General features: G+C 45.2%; 2 protein-coding genes across 2 annotated transcripts; one reads left to right on the top strand and one right to left on the bottom strand.

The window, feature by feature from the left end:
• Positions 1-1,219: 1,219 nt before the first annotated feature.
• LOC147268743 (apoptosis regulator BAX) lies at positions 1,220-10,097 on the top strand. The gene is made up of 6 exons (XM_086222480.1): positions 1,220-1,451; positions 5,218-5,266; positions 5,338-5,499; positions 6,587-6,719; positions 7,459-7,563; positions 7,646-10,097. The coding sequence occupies exons 1-6, from the start codon at positions 1,382-1,384 to the stop codon at positions 7,742-7,744; spliced, it is 618 nt and encodes a 205-aa protein (XP_086078606.1). The 5' UTR covers positions 1,220-1,381; the 3' UTR covers positions 7,745-10,097.
• On the bottom strand, positions 9,951-14,776 carry fgf19 (fibroblast growth factor 19). The gene is made up of 3 exons (XM_086222473.1): positions 14,528-14,776; positions 14,350-14,453; positions 9,951-12,152 (listed from the first exon to the last, which is right to left on the bottom strand). The coding sequence occupies exons 1-3, from the start codon at positions 14,736-14,738 to the stop codon at positions 11,832-11,834; spliced, it is 636 nt and encodes a 211-aa protein (XP_086078599.1). The 5' UTR covers positions 14,739-14,776; the 3' UTR covers positions 9,951-11,831.
• Positions 14,777-19,986: the final 5,210 nt, after the last annotated feature.

The raw sequence follows: 19,986 nt of genomic DNA, 5'->3' as shown, positions 1-19,986 counted from the left end.
CCCATTCTTATGCAACACCAACATTTATAGTCGTTCTTGATGACTGTGTGTGAGCACACCTTTACAGGTGCGTTAATGTGCTTAATAACAGAGAATGAGTGATAGGTGCGTTCAGAGTGGGGTGCAGTACGACAGTCAGGCCAGCAGGTGGGGCTTTCGTTGGTGCTGTCTACCTAATTGCGGTATCTGTGCTCTGCCAGCAGAGGTCGTGCTTCACCACCAATTTTCTAGGGTGTCCGAATGGTGCCGCCGTGTTTAGTTTGTAGAAGCAGGATGTAGCTGTAGGTCGCAGCAGTAGGACGTAGGTTGCCACTTGGCAATTCGGACGCATCCCAAGTGTGGAGCCTCTGGGAGGCGGAGCACCCAGGAGCGTCGCGGCAGGAGGGCTCCCCAACCACCCATCTTTATAGACGGCGCCCCCAGCAGAGATAGGCTGATACTGCAGCACGAACTTAAGGGCACAGCAGGCTTGCAGGGGGATACTGCAACAGAAGGAATATTTTAAAGGAGGACTCCACCTTGGTTGCCAAGAGAATCAGATGTAGATTCCTGAGATTTCCTACCTCCCCTAAAGCCAAAGAGGTACATTTTGAAACAATCAATGACATTTATCCTTGAGGTGAAATTTTAAGACTTAAAATTAACTTGGACAGTCATGTGCATTTTGAAAAACAGAGGTAAAAACACCTGATGTTTTCTTGCAAGCAAATTAGGTATCCTATGATATATGGATGTGCCACCCCTGACCTACAACAGTGTTAGATTTGCTAACTTGAATTTAAAATAAATAACTTCGTTGTACTTGCCATATATTTTCAGCACACATGTAAATTCTCAAAAAACGACCCCACAATTCATCGTCTTTTTGAAGGAGCTTCATCTTTATTTTGATTCATTAAAACTTATGAAATCGAAAAAAACACTCTTGCTAGGCTATGTGAATGTTTCTCGCCTGAACGAATAAGGAACTATTTATTTTTATTAGGGCCTGAGCCAGAAGGCACTTCTGGCGAAGACCCTATTATTTTATTTTCCTGTTGTTGTTCAGTTTATATTTTATTTTTTAATGTACCTTATACATGGAACACTGCTCGGTTCTGGAAGGAATAACTTGCAATATACTTGCAATTTGTATTTTACAATTAAAAAATAACTCGCAGTAGAGGTGCACGCCCCTTGATGACGCGTCGCTCGCACCCGCTGCGCGCGCTTCCCTGACACTTCCTTGTTCAATGGAGGACGAAAACTTTTGACGGGGAAACGCGAGTTCGGAGTTTAGACTTTTTTCGGCGTGTTTCGTGTATAAATGCTGGGCTTGTAAATCTAAACCGCCGAATCCGATCCCCGACTTTCTGAGCGCGAGCTGACAGGACGTTGGGCGATGGCTGACAGCCAAGAAGAAGAGAAGAGGGACAGAGAGTTGGAGCCTCCAGGTGCCGAGGGCGGGGAAGGTATGTGGGGGACCGTCAGCTTCGTCACTGTTGAGCCGCAGCCAGACTCGAGTCTGACGACTCTTACCGCCATCATCATCCTCTTTATTATCATTATTATTATTACTATTATTATTATTATTATTAGTAGTAGTAGTAGTAGTAGTAGTTGTCCTCCAACATACCATCACTCTCCAACTCGCTTCCGCGCTACTTCTGTGCTGGCCGTGTTCATTCCACTTACGTTCATGTATGCGAGCGTGTGGGATTCAGAGGCGACATCCTGGAACGGTCCCATCAGGGGCCGCTGGTGGACCGCTTCAGTGGGCACATGGGTTCCTAGTTGTGTGGCCCACCTGGGAACCCGACCGGAGTTGCTGCTAAGGGAACAACGTCTTCCTCCAGCCTGAGCTGGGACGGTGACCCGGGACAGTGAGTGCGGTTCAGGAACCATTTCTAGCCGAGCTGAAGTAGGTCGTGAGGCGGCCTGAGCAGAAACCAACAGTGGAGCTTTTCCCTGCTGAGTGAATGAAATGGAGGGATCAGCAGCAAGTGCTGTTGTAGATGAACAGAAAAAACGTGTGTGTGTGTGTGTGTGTGTGTATGTATATATATATATATATGTGTGTATATGTGTGTATATATATATATATATGTGTATATATATGTGTGTGTATATATATGTGTGTGTATATATATGTGTGTGTATGTATATATATATGTGTGTATGTATATATATATATATGTATATGTGTGTGTGTGTGTGTGTATATCTTCCGAGGTTTACGTACATGGAGACCTCCTCTGTGCAAAACTCACTCAATGGTGGACTTTGACACCTTTGTCCCTGTCTGCTCAAGCGTTTGAATTAGGGCCTTGGTTGTGGTCCGTGGGTTGGTGTTGATCTCTCGGCAGATTTTCCTGGCAAGTTTGGGGGACACCTTACGCTTTCGGCCACGCCCACTGAGGTTTTTGACAGTGTTGAACCTCTTGTGCTTGTTGATGATGCTCTGGACGGTTGAGACAGGGACACCATACTGCTTGGAAATGGCCTTGTAACCCTTTCCTTCACTGTGGGTACAAACAAGACGCTGACGCAGGTCCTCACTGAGCTCCTTCTTCCTTACCATGATGACCAGATATTGACAATGACCTGAACACTTTCCCACTATTTATACTCCTCTGGAAAGATGTCTTTTTTTGCTTTAGCATTTGTCCAATAATGTTAAATAAAAGGTTTTATTCCATTGTGACATCTTGAAGGAATTCCTGGACAAAAATTACCACATTTGGCACTTGTTTGTTGAAATATTGTCAGGGGTATGAATAATTTTGAACTTGGCCTTTTTCGGAACTCCATCAATAAAATATCCCAGAAATATATATATATTTTTAAATTTGGTATTGTTGTCATTCTTTGAATTGTTGGTCACATAAAGCTAATACACAAATTTGAAAACATGCATTTATTTCATCACTAAATGAAAAAATCACAATTTGAGGACGACTGTATATATATATAGTGTGTGTGTGTGTGTGTGTGTGTGTATGTCGTTTGTTGAGAGCGTCACAATGGCAGCTGTGTCAGTGTCATCGCTGTCATGAACATGACCGTTGTGTGTCTGGTGCTGTGGTGTGTTCTTTCAAGCTGCTGTGAACATGAGTTTGAACTTATTGAATCTTCGTGATGTGATCAGCCTGGCTGGTGTTAAACAGGTTGAACAGACGTCCCTCATCAAGCTGCTGGTGAGTGGATGTGGCTCTTTATATTGAGACAGGAAGGACAGGGAGTAAGGGGGCCTCCTTGCCTCGCCCTGGATCCGGTGATCTGTTACTAGGCAAGAGATAGAGAACACTGGATGGTTGAGTCTCTATTCCTGGTCTTCCAGTGTGGCTGTCTAGGCAGGAGGGAGCTGGGGTGAGTCAGTAGTGTTGAAAAATTGGTTGATATAATTTGCCATAAATATCTGTGAACATGCTACAGCACGTTACCGGGCGTGCTCCCTGCTGAGTCCTTCATGATGCGCACTTGATTTTTTTTCCTTATTTGTGTAATGAGATGTTTCCAGTTATTTTCTAGGTCTGGTTGTTCCTGCTGGAGTCTGTGGGTTAGGAACTGAGGTTTCTTATTGAAGATTTCATTCAGTGGAAATGCAGCTTAGCTGCTTCTGTTGGATTCGTTGCATTGAGGTTTTCAAGTTGTGTGTTCAACAAAGATGAGTCGCCAGTATTTGGGCTGTAAGCATCCAGCTGTGAGTGTGATGATGGTTGTATTTTATTGCCTGATAGCAGTTCCACAGATGTTCCATTTTGCAAACTTACATAGTGACTTTTGAGAATAAATGCTTCATGTCTGATATAAATGTGAATGTCTGACTGTGTCGTGATGGTTCTGACTGTGTCATGATGGTTCTGACTGTGTCGTGGTGGTTCTGACTGTTGGTTCTGACTGTGTTGTGTTGGGTCTTACTGTGTCGCGATGATTCTGACTGTGTCGCAATGTTTCTGACTGTTGGTTCTGACTGTGTGGTGGTGGTTCTGACTGTGACGTGATGGTTCTGACTGTTGGTTCTGAATGTGTTGTGTTGGTTCTTACTGTGTTGTGATGATTCTGACTGTGTTGCGATGGTTCTGACTGTGACGTGATGGTTCTGACTGTTGGTTCTGACTGTGTTGCGTTGGCTCTGACTGTGCTGTGTTGGTTCTGACTGTGTTGTGATGGTTCTGACTGTGTCGCGATGGTTCTGACTGTGTGGTGGTGGTTCTGACTGTTGTTTCTGACTGTGTGGTGGTGGTTCTGACTGTCAGTGGAGGGTTTCATTTGTGTGATCATGAAGCTCTTAACAGATTTTTCCGGGTCATCTGTGAGGTGTTCAGGAACACTCGTGAAAACCAGGTGGTCACTCCTGCTGCGTGCTCGTAAGGTGCGGCTTTATCTTTGCTGGTTGATAGAGGATTGATTGCCCATCATGGTGCAAAGTCTGTTGAAACCCTCATTGACGTAATCTGCTACTTGATGCAGGTCATTTGGTAGTGTGGGAAAAGAAATGAGAAGTGAATGATGACTTGCCAGAGGAGAAGAGTTTGGCTTGTGCGCAAGCAACCGGGTCCGCCATTTTGGATCAGAGCCCCCTCAGCCCAGACTCATGATTTCAGTTCCCCTCATGATTTATTCACATATTTTTTTTATGTTTGTTGAGCGAGAAAGAGAGTCAGAGAACAGAAAAATACACTCTGCCCCTGGATGATCATAAAATGTAATGTGTATTTTTTCCTCGCTCAAAGCAGACATAGACAGTGAAACCAGGTCGAGGTGTTTCTGCATGGATTTCCAAAGATCTTTGTCCCTGCTGAGAAGCCTACGCGCCTCCTCAGGCCAGCCAGTCTCCTGGTTATTAGTGAGTTGTCCAGGCAGCTGCAGGGAGGGACTAGCTCCTTCAGGAGGGTGGCGGGTGGACGGGTGAGTCCTGCTGGGAATGTTAAACTTCATTTGGATGTGCAGGCGTCAGGGCTGATATTAGTTGAAGTTCTCTAACACAAATGATTCCGCACACATCCTGAGCAGAGCCCAGCCTCTGACTGAATATGTACACACATGACCCCCAGCTCTCCACCAGCACAATGTTTGGCTGAATGAGGCTGCTGTTTATTGTACTTTGTTATGCCACATTCCCATGGAACATATATCCTCCATGTTTGGAATTTTTGAGCATACAGTACAATATTACTCTCAGAATAGGTTGTCTATCAGTGGTTTCCAATAACTAAGCAGTCCTCACTGTTCCAGACGTGATCGATGATCCCATCCTGGAGCAAGGAGCGGTGGTCCTCAGAGGGTGAGTCCTAGCACGAGTACGTAGCAGAGCTCCCCTGCAGTGTTCTCTCACACATACTTTGTTCATGGCAGGTATGTGATAGAGCGGATAAATACGGAGGACCCTGATCGGCACGTGTCCTCTGAGGATTTGGGAGGAAGATCAAATGAGCTGAAGGATCCACAAATCAAAGAAGTGGTGGAGCAGCTGCTCAAGATCGCCGATGAGATGAACCGGAATGCTGAGTTCCAACAGTACGTCATCACCACTGGTCCCCATCCGTGCCAGCCCGTCACAGCGCATCAAGCACAGACTGACAAATACCAACAGTTCAGTTCTCCAAAGATTACAAAATGTTTGTGTGAGAAATTTGGCAGATTCTCACTTCTGATAATCAGATGTGAAATAGTTTCCGTGTCCAGAATTTAAAGTCATCGATGCGTTTATTAAGATAATAATCTTGCTAAAGAGCTAATAATCTTGTATTTTATCTTCTTAAGGGAGACGGACTCTTTTGGGCAGAAGTTGCGTATTTCACAGCAGCCTGTGAACCAGTGGGATTGTTTGCGAGGTCACGAGTGACTCAGTAGCTTAGAGCCCGGACGAGTCTTTGTAGACACTGGTGGCCCGGTGCTGCCGTAAGTCAGCATGCCCACCGTATTATTGTTAGTTCAGTAATGCGGGTGCCCCAGTCCAACCACGCTGCAGGAAGCAGAAGAGAAATCATCAATGTTGTCTTTAGCATTTTTGAACAATTACGTTTAAAAAGTGCAATTGCAATGGTAGTGTAGGTGGGTATGGGAGGTCTAGATGGAGAACCTCTCAGCCGGATTGGACCATGAAGGCGGAGAGTGAGGAGGCCAAACTCCCCCTGGTCTTCAGTTGTACACACAGATCTGAAACTCAGTTCACGTAGACTTTCCGTAAGGGCCCATCAAACAGCAGTGAGGAAATCTAACAACTGTAGGAAAGTGTGAACATTGATCAGTTTTTGTTCTGTTTTGATTTTTTTTGGGGCCTGGGATCAGTGGAGGTGCACAGGACTGGTCCAGTAGAGAGATCAGCAGCAGCAGCTGCACTCAGCTTGCATGTTGACGACCTGGACCATGATTCTGTTTGGAGCAAAGCACGGATTTTAATCCTCACAACGTTCAGCACCAGCAGAGGGTCAGGACAGTTGGACTCTGGTCTTTGATGTCTGGCATGTTCAGCCTACTTCTGGCTGAGGGGGAAGACGGTTGGAACAGATCTAAGCATGACTGAGGCCGTTTGAGATCACTGGATTAGATTGTTGGACCCCTGAGCCCCACACACACCTGAGTGTCTGTTTCTCCCTGTCAGACTGATCAACCAGGTTCAGGGGAACTGTGCTCAGGACGTCTTCATGAAGGTGGCCAGGAGAATCTTTGCTGATGGCATCAACTGGGGTCGAGTGGTGGCTCTCTTCCATCTGGCCTACAGACTCATATACAAGGTAACACTCCACACACGCGTGTCCATGTTCCTGTCTTCAGTGTGAGAAGTTCAAGTCAGGTTAGAACCCTGGTGACTGAGCTCTGGTCTGCCTTCTTCAGAGATCCCAGCTGGTCTCAGCCTCTCAGTACTGGATTGATGTAAATCCCCACAGGCACTTAAATGTGAACGTTGTGTCTCTGCTGACAACATGATCATTTTAGTTTTGAAAAATGAGACAAGCTAAGCAAGCACAACCACAGAATACTTTTGCTGTTGTTTTTAGCACTACATGATGGTTCCTCCCCTGGAGGTCAGAGAGGTGAACCTGGAACACGAAGGGTGTTTAGCTCTCTGGTTTCTCTAGAGGTTACGGAGGTGTAGCCTTTCACCGCCTCCCATGTGCAGCCATTGTAGCTAGCAGCTGACTGAGGGACAAACTTGCTTCTCAGAAATGGGAGCAAATTAGCAACATTTGCCTGCAAATGACTTCCAGTGTTGTGATTTTGCCTTCAAAATAAAAGCAGTTATACTTTATTGTTTTGTCAGAGCCTTAGCTGTTTTTCAGGGCCTTATTCAGAAAAATTCTAAAACGAAGTTTAACGGTGTATTGACATCACATGACGTCAGCAGGTCCACTGGTCCATCCTCCAGGTACAGCAGAGATAAAGGGGCTGGTTGTTTAGTACTATTGACATCACATGATCAAATGGCCATGATGACGGAGCTGTTCTTACTGGTGTTGTGGTGTTCTCTCAAAGGCCCTGACCACCAACCACCTGGAAAACATTCGACTCATCATCAGTTGGGTCCTGCAGTTCATCCGAGAGCAGCTCTACGGTTGGCTGGTTCAGCAGGGCGGCTGGGTCAGTCCCCCGTCTCTCACACGCCACTGAAAGGCTCGGCCACTGGTCACATGCTCATCCTGCTGTCTTTTTTTTCTTCTAGGAAGGGGTGATTCAGGGATTTACTGGCTGGAGAACGGTAGCTGTAGTAGCGTCAGTCATTTTGGTGGCAACCATGATTTACTACAAGAGGACACACTGACCTCACAACCAGTAGCTGTTGTCCTGCGGCTGAACACACACACTTTTCTTCTTTTAATAAAACTTCATGGGCATATCTTCCACCTATTCCTCCACCTCCTGAACTGGAGGAGGCCCAACCTTGGTTCTCTCAGGTCTCCCACAACATATATGCATGTAAACAGAACTGTCCTCTGGATGTGGGCAGCATCCTTCCACCTTCACCAGCAGCCTGACCGGACACAGCCGCAGATGTCTTCAAACAGACCTGAACTCCTGAGGCGACCTGAACCAAGTCTCATCTTCTCCTGGCTCTGAGCAACTACTGACCGGATCTGGGAGGACAGCACACTTTCATGAGACTGCTGTAATGTTGAAGTGAGAGGAGGGGGATTGTGTGCCGGTTCAGATGCGATATTGCTGACCCCACTTCAGCTTCAGATCCGTTTGAAGTTACCAACAGATGATAGAGGAAGAGTCACAACACTGAATACAACAGCCCACACTGGCTCTTCATCAGGTACCCAAGGACACAAAAATGGCAGAGACAAAAGCACAGTCCCTCCCAGAGTGTTAGGGACTGAATGCTTCAGGAGTTGTGGTAGAAAAGAAAACCAGAACAGTTTCTGTTTGTGAGACCTCTGCTGAACTATCTGGATAGAGTTGCAAGTTAGGAGGATGTGCTCCTTTAAAAAATGTGATAACGTTCCCACTTTAATGATAATCGAGGATTTTTTAAAAAATTGACTGCATTTATTGATATCTTTTATTAGAATCCAATCTTGTGAGAACCTAGAACCAGGACCAGGACCTGGACCAGGACTTGGCTGCAGCTGTCTCGTTCCAAGTACAAACACTCAGATGGCGGCTCTTGGGTATCTCATAGCAGATCCACGTGTCTGCAGGCGGGATTATAATCTGATATTTTTAGTAACGGTGTCTCTCCCACATCCTTCGTTCTGTGAGACTGACATCATCCTTGTCAGAAGGTTTAACACGCCCCCTAAACATCCTCTATGCAATCATGACGTGTCATTATGTCCCAATTTAGAGAGAAACATTCAAACAATTTAAATGATAAAAATCTCTTCAGTACCGAAGCTGTGAGAGGCGCTCTCACTCCCCACCGAGGTCACAGCGTCTCCTAGAGTGACTCCATTCCGTGTCTGTGGGTGACGGTAACAGTCGAGCCTCAGTGTCAAACACCAGCACGTTTCACTGCAGCCAGGCAGGGATGCCCTGGCAAAGGCAAGACAGGTGAGTATGAAGTCCTTCACTTGAGATGAGCTCAACCTTGGACACTCGGTGTTGGGTCCGTTGGAACATTTACATGAGCTGAATCTTTCCTCCTGATGGCGGTGGCTGCAGTGTGTCTTCTTAAAGCTCTTCAGGTGCTGGGGTCGGAGTTCGTCCTCATCAGCACAAAACATCAGAACATTCCTCGACATATCAGGAAGCTTCTAAACAAGCTGCTGCCTGTGTAGACTCTAACTACGCCATGGTGCGTGCGGACTGTGTGTGCGGTTGAAGCAGACTGTTCTGACGGCCTCGCTGTCCATCGTTTCATGTTCAAATCGAGATGGCCAGAGTATATCCTCCCAGCTTGCAACTCCACAGGCGGAGGCCTCCCTCCATTTTGAACTATCTTGACATATCAAATGCACGTTGAAGAGCAGAGGGTACATATTTGGCTTGCTGGGAAAATGGGTTTCTCTATAAAACTGATTATTTAAACTAGTACTTCGAACTTATCTTTATGAGAGAGGCAAATGATTTCCCCTTTGACAGCCAGACCTGTGGCTACGCTATGACCACAATCCATCTTGCACTTCCAGAGGGAAATCTCACTTATTTTGTGGAGTTTTTAATGCAGACCTTGTTGGAAGCAGATAGCTGTACTTACTTGAGTATATGTATTCACTGGATGCTGTGTCGTTCTTTGTTGTGCGTTCTTCATGCAGGTGGTTGAGTAATGTTAAGGTCAAGAGAAGTGAAGGTTAAAATGCTGACCAAGCTTCTCTGAACCAAGTCCTGCTCTTCTGTCTGGAGTGTCAAGGAGGTTTAATGCTCTAAAGCCTCATGAGGCCTGGAGCAAGACGTCGTTGTCTGATTCCAGACAGGAACTGTAAGTGGATGTGGCCTTGACCGGAAGTGGTTTTGTTGTGTGTTTATACGAAAGGATTAATGAACTGTCTGCACCCTCACCTCCACCCCCTTAAACTGTGAGACCAAAATCAGAGAAATCTTTCTCCTTTAATTTCTTCACTTTGAATGTGTGAATATGAAATCTGAATGAGAAGGGAAAAGGTTTTTACTATTAAATTAACTTTTATTTCTCATTATTAAAGAAAACTGGTCATTGTGTTTGCCAACTGTATTTTTGCTGATTCTTCAGACTTCCCTGACTGAACTGAAACCTTTTGTAAATGAAATGACAGACAAACTGAGAGAACACACATCTTTGTATGTGATACTAAAGAGACCCACAGACACACACACAGAGCACACAGACCTCCACCGTTCTCTGGTGTTGGTCCATCAACACAAGTCCGCTTGGTCAGCCAACACCGGTTAAGTCAGTCTGGATCTGGAAGTCCCCCAGGATCTTAGCGGGGTCCTCTCCACCACCTTAGGGGAGTCCTCCATTCTGACCTAAGGGCCTGCAGCCCAGGCTCAGTGCAGTTGTTCATGTAGGAACGTGGTTCTATTGCTCCATGGGGGCTCTTCCTGTCTCTGGGGGATCTTGGCCCAGCCTGCTCCTGGGATCCTGGCTATCACATGACAAACTTGCTGTTGTGCTGCAGATGTGTGAAGCACTCTCATCGTCACAGGTTCACCTGGGCTGCGATGCTGGGCTGGTGGCTGAAAACCACAGACTGAATAAAAACAAGTTGACAGCCAGTGTGATATCACCCACAAAACGAAGCCTCAAGTTTGGCCTCAAGTGTTGGTGGTCTTGGTTCTTTTTAAACCAGAGAGGACCACATTTGGGCGAGGGGTGGGTCTGAGTCAGAGCCTCTCCAGAAACTCTCCATCAAATCAAACTCCACTCCAGAGTTTAGCGTCAACTAAACAGATTCAGAAATGTTCAGGACAAGTGAAGTGTTGTCTAGTATGGATCTGCCTGTACACCCCAAGGGAGATACTGATGGTAAGAACGACCTAACGAGCCCTCCAACCCATCATTTATTTCAGTTGTTTGTTCCTCCATGATCCTCCACTAGATGGCAGCAGTCACTTTTACATGGACTTCCAGTAGCTTGTTCTTCTGGGAGCATGGTGCCCCCCATACTGAGAAGCAGAACTATGTCCTGTATGTGGACGTTCCGCTGGTATGAGTTTAATGAAAGAGAGATAGTGGCCCTGCTTGGACTGCTCCTTTATTCAACAATGTTCTCTATCGGACAGGAAACATGCACACATGCAGTAAATCCAGTAGATTTCAGTAAAAGAATTCAGAGCTTCAAACATCATTCTACTCGTCTGGTGATCTTACAGAAGTGCAGTCATGATGTTGGTTTGTCAGCAGGAATACGCCAAAACTACACACATTTCAATCATAGTCAAAGTACCACCTAGTGGTTACAGGAAGTAAGCATATTGGCTCTATGTTGTCTTCACCTAGTTTATAGTACTACTAGGTCCTAGGTCCCTCTTCAGTCCTCTGATGCTGTATCTCCAAAGATTCTGCTGACGAAGGAACACCTTCCCACAGAACTCTTGAGTGTTCCCTAAATATAATGCAGGAATCAAACAGCTGATATTGTTTCGTTCCTGTCTGGATTTGCACTGATGCGGCGCCAGGTTGCTCCTCTGTTACTGATCCAAGCTCAGCGTCAAACACACAGCGCCCCCGCGTGTCCAGGAGAACAAGCCCATGGCAGGTGTTTGTTCAGTAAGTTCTCAGATTGCCACTGATAGTGACGATGTACCATCAGCACGTAGGGGCTCCCTCCCAGGACCGCTGAGTCTCATCTGAGTGCCCGGTTCTGGCAGTCCTCTGGGTTTGGACGTGCAGTCTATCCCGGATGGGAGAACATGCGAGGGGACAGCAGTTGGAGGCGTCTCCTGCTGCAGGACACATCTATTAGCGCCATAGTGCTGCCCTCTCATCTCTTGTGGAAACTGGGACTGTGAATGATTTGAGATAGTTTCCCAAAAGAGTCCATGGACTCCACTGGCTCCTCAGTTTGTGCAGTGCCCTGCCCCGGCTCGTGCAAGACCTCCACTGCTGGATCTGAGGCCTGATCCAGGGTGCTGATTCTGGGGAGGAACTGGGCCAGAGCTGCGACCCCTCGGTCTCGACCCTGCAGCCTCTGCTGGTGGTTTCCCAGGCTTAGCAGTGCACCGTGTGTGTCTGACATGTAGACGTTGTACCCATCTGGTAAGATCTTCTCCCTGAAGGTGCAGTCGTCTCTGCTGTAGACACGCTGCAAAAGATTATTCATATTTGAAAACACAACCTTGTACTGAACATTTTAAAGTTCTTTTTTTAAGTAAAATCCTTGCTTTCTTTGATTGAAATGGATTTATCTAATTTGATCCATCCATCCATCGTCATCTTCCGCTTATTCCTACACATTAAGGGTCGCGGGGGGGCTGGAGCCTATCCCAGCGTCAACGGGCGAGAGGCGGGGTTCACCCTGGACAGGTCGCCAGTCCATCGCAGGGCCAACATAGAGAGACAAACAACCATTCACACTCACATTCATACCTACGGTCAATTTAGAGTATCAGTCAGCCTAGTCCCCAAATTGATGTCTTTGGACTGTGGGAGGAAGCTGGAGTACCCAGAGAGAACCCACGCAGACACGGGGAGAACATAGAGACTCCACACAGAAACATCCCGTGCCCGAGCCGGAACTCGAACCCGGAACCTTCTTGCTGTGAGGCCACAGTGCTGACCACTGCACCACCGTGCAGCCCTATCTAATTTTATTTGACTTAAAAAGATTTAAAATGCACATTTGACAGGTTCTGCTCACTCTTCTTCTGTTTTCCTCACCATTGCAAACAGAAACAATAAATCTGGAGTTTCTTTTATCTACTGCGCTTCTTTTCTGTCATTCATCGGCAGTAGAAGTAAAACTGGAGCCAGTTTGCAGTTGTTTCATCAATGACGTTACAAAGAAAATGGTGGTAGAGGTGTGTGTGCGTGTGTGTGCGCATTGGTGCAATGTGTGTCCCACATTAGTACGTCAGTGTGGTGTTCTTAGACACAGGCACCCCTTTTAATACAAAAACTCGTGTTGCCTCAGTTCTTGGACGGCTGTTTGCTGAGGCCACCAGCCAGAGGCCAAGGTTGTTGTTGCCTCTGCTGGCTCGTTTCATTCAAGCTTTCACTCTGCAAACATCCGATCCTGCACCACAGCGGGCAAAGGTTGATGAACCGAGCAGTTTGGATGACTGACTGACTGACTGGTCTGGCACGCTGTTGCTTTTGAATACGCAGTCGACTTAACATCTACAAAACACCTTAGAAGATTAAAGTGCACAACTGTAGTTTTACAAGGTGCACTTGACCTCGATTCAGTAGAGTTTGAAAACTGGCAGGGGTGAGTGATCCTCGGTATCGATCACTCAGAGGTTCATGAAAATAGAAATAGAAAGTATAACTTTTCACACATCAATCTCATAACAAACTATCAAGACAAAGAAATGAGAAAATGCAATATTTTGCATATATGTTGTAACATTTATGTATACATGTAACTATATAAAGTTGTAACATGTATATAAAAGTATATTTAGAACTACAATGTTCAAGATTTCTATATATATATATTTCTCTCTCTATATATATAAAATATATATATATATATTTCTCTCTCTCTCTCTCTCTCTCTCTCTATATATATATATATATATATATATATATAAATGAAAAATGGATATTAAAATAAACTAAGTATGACAAAAATAAAAGGAACAGTTCCAGGATGTCGACGCGGTCGGAGGGGTACTCATACGATGAGACTCGTCAGTCTCGGAACCGAGTCTCTTTATCGTCCTCATGCCTGGAGCTTTGTGAAATATAACCTGATTTTATCCATGAACTCATAATATACAGGCAGTGACGCTGGTGACGTCTGTGGAAAAATACTGACGTAAAGAGAAGTCACATCCTAAATATTCCTCCGAAAACGTGGCTGTCCGCAACTAGACGAGGACCAGCCGATGGTCTCTCCTTCAGCTGGGCTGGAACGGGACGGAATGTCAGTCTGTGTGCACGTGCGGAAGAAATTGTGCACCAAAATCTTGGTTGGAACATTTTGATTTTTCAGAGTTGACAAATAATTATGCATGTGATACAGTCCCGATTGTGTCTGTCTGATTTGAAATAATTAATTATAATTAGCACATGAACCACTGACACCATGTGTAAGATGCAGTTGCCTGCAAAGTAACGTTTTGCCATGTGAGTATATGAAGTGTTCAATGATGTACTGGAGTCCAACATCAAGTACATATCAACATCTGATCTTATTTTAGTGCTGCATTCATCTGAACTAATTATTGATGATGTTTTCTTTCCACTTGCCAAGTTCAATAACAGCTGGACATGTGACCTCTGGAGGTTTAGCCAGATGACTCAAGCTGTCATGTAGAAGTACACGGACTACTCACTGATGAGTACAGCGTGCCATCAGCCTCCATGCAGAGGAAGCGTGCTGTTACTGCACCTCTGATGACAACGCAGCCAGGGTCCACGGCCCGCAGCTCCAGCAGACCTGCAGGTCAGATGTAGATGAGTGAAAACCTGCTGCAGTCATCTGTCAGTGAGGGCCGTGTGTGTCCCACTTACTGAGGGGCGTTTGCTCTGCAGAGCCCACGATCTCTCCATCCTCCCGGATCAGCAGGTGCAGTCCCGATCGGACAGCGTACAGGTGCCTGAGCCGCACCACCTGGTCCCAGCCATGGGCAATGTGGGGCTCCTGGTCTACCAGTGGCACACAACCAACCCCCACCACAAGACATAGGCTGACAACAGACGCGAGGACCTCATGTGGTGCCATGGCTCTTCAGATCTGTAAAAGCTGTGTGGCTGCTCCCCCCTGGCTGGCTGAGTGAGCTGGTCTCATCTCCAGCCAGCCTTTTAAATGTGGCCCTTATCAGTTGCTGATAACCCTCTCTCCCAATTCCAGTTCCAAGAAGCAGACCATAACACCCCCTGCATGACGTCCAACTGTCCGTTGGCCCCAGCAGAGCCTCGGCCAGCAGGCCTCCATTTGGACCAGAGTTACCAGTAATAACCTGCTGATTGAACCAGTAGACGAGACTCAAACTCACGGGGAACAAATCCCCCCCAGGCTTCCGGTGCCCATCCATGGAGACCTGGTGAACATGTTGCCAGCAGAAAGGTCGACACGCTACAGGCAGAGGAAGGCCCCTCCGCATCATCACCACTCTCATTATTTGTATTTCCAGAGCAGGATTTTTCATATAAACATACAATGCAATTTAATAGAAAACTACAATGTTCAAGATTAAACTAAAATGGTTCAACTGGTCTCCATTTCAGGCAGTTTCAACAGAGGCAACATCTCACCCATCTGAGCGTTACAGACAAGACAAACAAAATTCAGTTCAATTAAATAAAATAAATGAAAATAAGATCAAATAAATTACAGCAAAATAGAATAAATTAAAATAAAACACGAAGGATCAGAATACTTCTCCACTGTAGCAGAAGTGGTGGAAGTAATAGTCAAGGTAGTATTTTAGTCACTTGCTGAACCAAAATGAATAACACAATTTTTTTGACCATTGAGGTAGTGAAAGTTGTACTTTTCCTGTGAGCACAGAAACATGAGTAGTATTCGTAGTATTCATAGTAGCAGTCGAGGTAGTAGTGATAGTTGTAGTAGTTTTCGTAGTAGTGTTCGTAGTAGTAGTAGCAGCAGCAGTAGTAGTAGTGGTAACAGCTGTCATGAGGACAGTTGAGTAGTCAGCAGGAACAGTTCTACATTCTACGTTCTACGTAAACTTCACTCACACCTAAAGCCTGCGTGTCTTTTACCAGCCATCCCATTGCATAATTATGTTACATAAAGTGCCAGAAAATGTATTCTGTCAGAAGATAGCACGTTTTTTATTTGTGGACAGGGTAAAGTCTACGGACTGGGCTGAATCCAAGCAGAGCTGTGAGACTGGGTCACTCAGCACTAAAATAACAGACTTCTTTCCGCTCTTATCACCTTCTGGCCTGTGCTTCCGATGCTCCGCCTTGCATCTACATACGAGTTAAACTGTAATGGAAAGTAAACACCAACATCTACCACAACGCAACCGCAGGCCCAGATTTCGAAAGCTTATCTTTTGCTCAGTTTTATATTTGTAAGCTTGTGTTTGCATCAGTGCTCCGAGAAGCATGTTAGCTTCACTTCAACCATTCGCACAGTTTCTGCCACTAGATGGCAGTCTAGACTATGAACGGTTCGATTCAGGGGGTGCATTAAACACACACACACACACACACACACACACACACACACACACACACACACACACACACACACACACCATAGGTACTATTCCTCCTCCTTCTCCTCCTCCTGCAGGTGCCGCTGTAGGAGGAGGAGAAGGAGGAGCAGAAAAATGGTGCTGGTCCAGGATGATGCTGATGAGGATCAATACTTTTATTGATACTTTGACTGGTGGCATAACACACAATACTATGTGACGAATATCTGGCTACCTCAAAAATATATATACTTTTAAGCTGGGCTGGAACTCAAATGCTGTAGATCAGTGGTCCCCAAACTACGGCCCGTGGACGCATTGTGATCTTTTTTCCAAATATGTGTATTTGTATTTGATAATAAAATTGATAGCTAGCTATGGACTATTTTCATTATTAACTATTAAGGTGTGTTCACACCAAACGCAACGCGAATTTTCACGTCACTTTATTGGTGCGAATTTGATCGCTGGATCAATATCTTTATATTCGTGAATAAAGCGACGTGAAAATTCACATTGCCGTTTGGTATGAACACACAGTCAGTTAGTAACTATTTCATACACGCATAGAACGTGACATTCTATTCCACCCTTCTGCAGTCTGTGCCCCTATCTGGCAACCCCAGATAAAAATCCTGGACCCGAACCCAGAGAGGGTTATTTGGTTGTGTGGCTTTCTGGAAAACAATACATTTTTACATTTAGGCAACCCCATGATTGTCACACTGCCCCCCATCAGAGAAGGGGAAAGTTATGTAGCCCTTGCAGAAAAAAGTTTGGGGACCCCTGCTCTAGATGGTTCGGATGCACCTGTAAACCTGGACAATATTGTGCATTCAGCCTGTGAAATTCGAGTGATGCTACATGCCTGTTCCTAGTAGTTTAGAGTCGTACTACTACAGTAGTAGAGTCATGAGGCAACTTTTTCTGTGCTGTGTTTACTTGTTGAGTTGATTTGTATCAAATCATTTTTTCCTATGACATCCTGAATATAATAATAATAATAATATAATAATAATAACAACAACAACAACAATAATAATGATAATAATAATAATAATAATGACAGGGGCAGCATGGCTCAGAGGTAGAGTGGCTGTCTAGCAACCAAAGGGTCGCTGGTTCGCTCTTCACTTCCCCCGGTGATCATCTCCAAGTACCCTTGAGCAAGATACTGAACCCCTAATTGCTCCTGACTGGCAACCCATCCAGAGTGAACCCCACCTCCCGCCCAATGTCAGCTGGAATGGGTAGAAAACGGATGGAGGGATGGAATAATAATAATAATAACAATAATAATAAAAAATAAAATTATTATTATTATTATTAATAATAATAATAATCAGCAACCCTAACAGTAATAATCATAATGACAACAACAATAATCATCACAATCATCAACATCATCATCATCATCATCATCATCATCATCAGAAGTGACCCATACTCGAAACCTGTAGAACTCGAGCCTGTGTGATGCTGGATCCTGCTGTCAGCAGCGACCTTTATCCACCAGAGGGCAGCAGTGACGCCCAAAAATCAAATGGGATTTCTAAAATATAATGACATAATTACATTATGATCAGAATCTATAGAAAATGGCCTGATAAACCAGATCACCACTGATGAATTTTGACTATGGCCGACTTTATACACACTAAAGTTCAAATTTGTCGTGGCTGCAATTATGGACAGTTAAAATATTTTTCATGTTTTATCAAATCTCTTCTTTTTTCACAGTTTCATCTTTCTTTTCAGCTCTTTATTTAAATAAGTATTCATCTATAACTTGTCATGCAAAATATAAGTGTCCTCATGTTTGTGTTTCAACACGTCTCGTCTTTCTCACTGTTACAAGTATCATGTGTTGCTCACTAAATAAAACCATCGTTGAAGCTTCTTTAACAAGGTGTGAAGAGGACTGGAGGTTACGCTGTAGCTGTGGTTCTCTGAGTGGGGAACGCGGACTCAGGAATGAAAAAGGGTGCACATATTTTTCAGGTGTTATTCTTTCAGGATGTTATGTGTGAATCGCACAATCTCTCTCTCTCTCTCTCTCTCTCTCTCTCTCTCCCTCTCTCTCTCTCTCTCTCTCTCTCACACACACACACACACACACACAAAAACACTTGCTTAAGGTATCCATCAATGAGTTAAGAGTTTATTGAGGTGTCGTGCACCTGTGCATCATCATGGCTGCCAGCGGGGCGGGCCTGTACGGTGCAGGACAGGGTGGACCCTGCACGTGTTGTTGCACTCTCCTGCTTGAGACCTGCTCTTGAAGGTGAGTCATACCTGGTGGTGCTCCAGGAACTCTAGTGCTGAAAGGTGTAATGTGTCACTTCCTCAGGAGTATTTGTGCATGATCCGTGACTGTCTGAGACACGGCTATGTAGGATCACTAACCAACACAGCAGCGATGTCTTCACACGAGCAGGACAGCATGTCCACAGAGGACAAACTAATTCTTCACTGTCCATTAAGAATTGTGTGTGTGTGTGTGTAACACACCTCCAGCAGCAGCTCTCCTGGCTCTCTTGTGTGCAGAGGTGATATTGTTTCATGTGTGCTTGCTGCTTCATGATGTTTACTCTCTTATTAAAGTGGCAGCTTCTCAAAAGACCAAAGTCCAGATCTGTTCCAAACGCCAAACCAGCCTGGATGAGGACGTCTGCATTTGTTCTGTGTCAGCCCAGCTTGAACCCAGCGTGATTGATGTGCTCTGAAACCGTGACATCACGCACTATGAATGGAAGCAGCAGAACCCTCAGAACTCAGAGGTGAAGAACTCAGCAAAGCTGTACACCAAGAAATCGAATCTAGAATGTTGCGCCTCATCCAAGACACAGACACTGTCGCTGGGTTACAGGAGCAGAGGAAGACCCTGTGCAGCTACACTGCTTTTCTCAGTCTATCACAGTTTTTGTACCCTAAGCTGAATTGACATTTCCATTTGTACATTGTGTTCCATCCTGACACTGATAGAACAAACCATACAGTTGTTTTACCATCTTCCTCTCACCTGGATGACTGAAAGGTAAATTCTTTGCTGCTGGTGATCATCTGCTTTGCTAAGGAGTGGAGACCTCCATTTTCAAGCAAGGAGGAAAGAGCCGGTTAGGTGCAAAAACGTTCTTTGTCTGACAGCTTCAGCAGCAAGATGGAGGAACGCTAGCAGCTTGGACACTTAGCCAGCTAGCTTTAGAGCATCCTGGAAAGGCAGCACTTACCGGTTACTGTAGAAACTTAGCCTGTCTTTGTGTGCATTTGTGTGTGTGATTGACAGCTGTGCAGTAGCAGCAGGTGTGTGGCTTATGCAGGACATTTGAATGCTGCCAGTAAGCACCTCATTTGCCTCTGGTCCATCTAGAAACCAGCCAGCTACTCACCAGTGGCCTTTATGCTCCACTGATTGATGGGTTGATGGTGCCATTCTTCGCAGATGGACACGGGATATGGAATCAAAAAGTATGACAAAATCTACACATACAAACTTATATAAAGAAATTAGTTTCAAATGAACTCAAATTCGTCAACCTCTACTGCCCCCCCACGCTAAAACACATGTGTGGTGGGAACCATCCTATCTCCATCTAATAAAAACATCAAGCCACATAGCGGGTGTGTATTCAACTCCTCACCTACCTGTGTGTCTACTCAGCCTCCAGTTAACCATTTAAATCTCTTTTCTCTGTTGACACACACATTGATGTGAACTCTTGTTCTCCTAAAGTGTTCACAGCTTGAAAGCCTCAGATGGTGTGTGATTGATGTGTATCTTGCAGACAATAGTAGCGAGGA

This window comes from Aulostomus chinensis, chromosome 2 (genome assembly GCF_037954235.1).
Source record: "Aulostomus chinensis isolate RoL2024-O1b breed Wild chromosome 2, RoL_Achi_v1.0, whole genome shotgun sequence".
NCBI classification, from domain to species: Eukaryota; Metazoa; Chordata; class Actinopteri; order Syngnathiformes; family Aulostomidae; genus Aulostomus; species Aulostomus chinensis.
The sequence above is the reverse complement of the archived record's forward strand: the minus strand, read 5'-3'. Positions and strand labels throughout refer to the sequence as shown.

What these genes read in the sequence shown, in the direction of transcription:
- fgf19 (XM_086222473.1), bottom strand. Translation starts at nt 14,738, where the DNA reads ATGGCACCACATGAGGTCCTCGCGTCTGTTGTCAGCCTATGTCTTGTG. An exon ending in TGCAGAGCAAACGCCCCTCA is followed by an intron (nt 14,454 to 14,527) that starts GTAAGTGGGACA and finishes TCTGACCTGCAG; the next exon opens with GTCTGCTGGAGCTGCGGGCC. An exon ending in ATGGCACGCTGTACTCATCA is followed by an intron (nt 12,153 to 14,349) that starts GTGAGTAGTCCG and finishes AATCTTTTGCAG; the next exon opens with CGTGTCTACAGCAGAGACGA.
- LOC147268743 (XM_086222480.1), top strand. Translation starts at nt 1,382, where the DNA reads ATGGCTGACAGCCAAGAAGAAGAGAAGAGGGACAGAGAGTTGGAGCCT. An exon ending in GGAGCGGTGGTCCTCAGAGG is followed by an intron (nt 5,267 to 5,337) that starts GTGAGTCCTAGC and finishes TGTTCATGGCAG; the next exon opens with GTATGTGATAGAGCGGATAA. An exon ending in CGGAATGCTGAGTTCCAACA is followed by an intron (nt 5,500 to 6,586) that starts GTACGTCATCAC and finishes TCTCCCTGTCAG; the next exon opens with ACTGATCAACCAGGTTCAGG.